This window comes from Rhagoletis zephyria, unplaced genomic scaffold (genome assembly GCF_001687245.7).
Source record: "Rhagoletis zephyria isolate East Lansing unplaced genomic scaffold, Rhagoletis_zephyria_1.1 Rzeph_scaffold_60344, whole genome shotgun sequence".
Taxonomy (NCBI): Eukaryota; Metazoa; Arthropoda; class Insecta; order Diptera; family Tephritidae; genus Rhagoletis; species Rhagoletis zephyria.
In genome coordinates this window covers 273-1,620 of record NW_016217395.1, presented here as the reverse complement: position 1 = coordinate 1,620, position 1,348 = coordinate 273, and the positions used below count along the sequence as shown (strand labels likewise).

Below are 1,348 nucleotides of genomic sequence, written 5' to 3'. Positions count from 1 at the left end.
TCCTTCTATTTTTGTCCATCATTTGTATGGAGTCGCGGCACTGTGCGAATGGGCGAATTTCTGATGGTGGAGTTTTAAAAAACACTGATTTCGGGAAGGCGCTTTACAGCAAATCGTTACCAATGCCTGCACCATCACTACTACCAAATAGCAATAGAGTTTTGCCATACGTTTTTGTTGCAGATAATGCGTTTCAAATGCAGGAAAATCTTTTGAAACCTTATTCTGCCACCAATCTCACAACCAAGGAACGCATTTTTAACTACAGGTTGAGTAGAGCGCGAAGAATTGTGGAAAATGTGTTCGGAATATTAGCATCGAGATTTGGTGTTCTACAAACCACCATTGCCGTCGCTCCAGAAAAAGCACAAACCATTGTTTTGGCTTGTTGTTATCTACATGATTTTTTACGCAAAAAGAAAACTTACACATTCAGAGATTTAATTGACAACGAAACTACCGACTCAGGCGATTTAGTTAAAGGAACATGGCGCAAAGACATAAATCTTAATGCATTAGAATGTACGAAAATTCGAAATTCTTCAAATAGAGCAAAGGAAATTCGCGACGCTTTTGCAGAATATTTTGGTAACGAGGGGTCAGTTTCTTGGCAAACAAAGTATACATAAGTTTATGCGTGTAAACAAGTCCACATTCAAAATAAAATTAAACCAACACAAATATTTTTAACGTATTTTACTTACCGTTGTACTCTTTGATGTGCAGGGCGTCTCAACGTCGGTAAGAAATTGCATTTCATTAAAGTAAAACAAATTAGGTTCGAGCGAATCGTCAGCACCAGCTCCACTTTTGCTGCATTCGGCCAATCTTTGTTTTTCACGACGAAAATTAGTACGCAAAACATTTATCTTTCTTTTCACGTCCTCCACAGTTGCGTTGGGGTACTGCTCCTTATAAATATCCAAGGGTATCTCATATTGTTTTCTTTTTTCCTCACGATTAGTATAGGCTTCAAGTTTTATGTTCCATAAAGCTTCCAAACATTCATAATTCTCAATGAATCGCAATATAAATTTTTTTTCGTCCGCGCACTTATCCATTTTTGATTTGACAACGCAAATGAGCTTTTTTTTGTCAAGCATAAATGGAGACGATCAAATAAACAGTCATCAAATTGAAATATCAAAATTTTTTGATTTTCATCAAGCATAACCGACAACGAGTCGGTGTAGTGTACGTGAAGCCGACAAAAGCCGACGACACCAATACAATTAAAGCGTTGATAAAAATATTTGATTGTCACCGTGGCGCTATAAAGATTTTAAATTTATCAAGTACACAGAATCGGGCTGTAAAAAACCAATATNTGACAACGCAAATGAGCTTT

The 1,348-nt window shown here is 36.8% G+C and overlaps 1 protein-coding gene across 1 annotated transcript; it reads right to left on the bottom strand.

Annotated features, from left to right (window-relative positions):
* Positions 1-704: 704 nt before the first annotated feature.
* On the bottom strand, positions 705-1,061 carry LOC108356512 (uncharacterized; the record flags this gene model as incomplete). Its single annotated transcript, XM_017607619.1, has 1 exon — positions 705-1,061. A coding segment is annotated over exon 1 (357 nt), but the record flags the coding sequence as incomplete, so codon positions are not given.
* Positions 1,062-1,348: the final 287 nt, after the last annotated feature.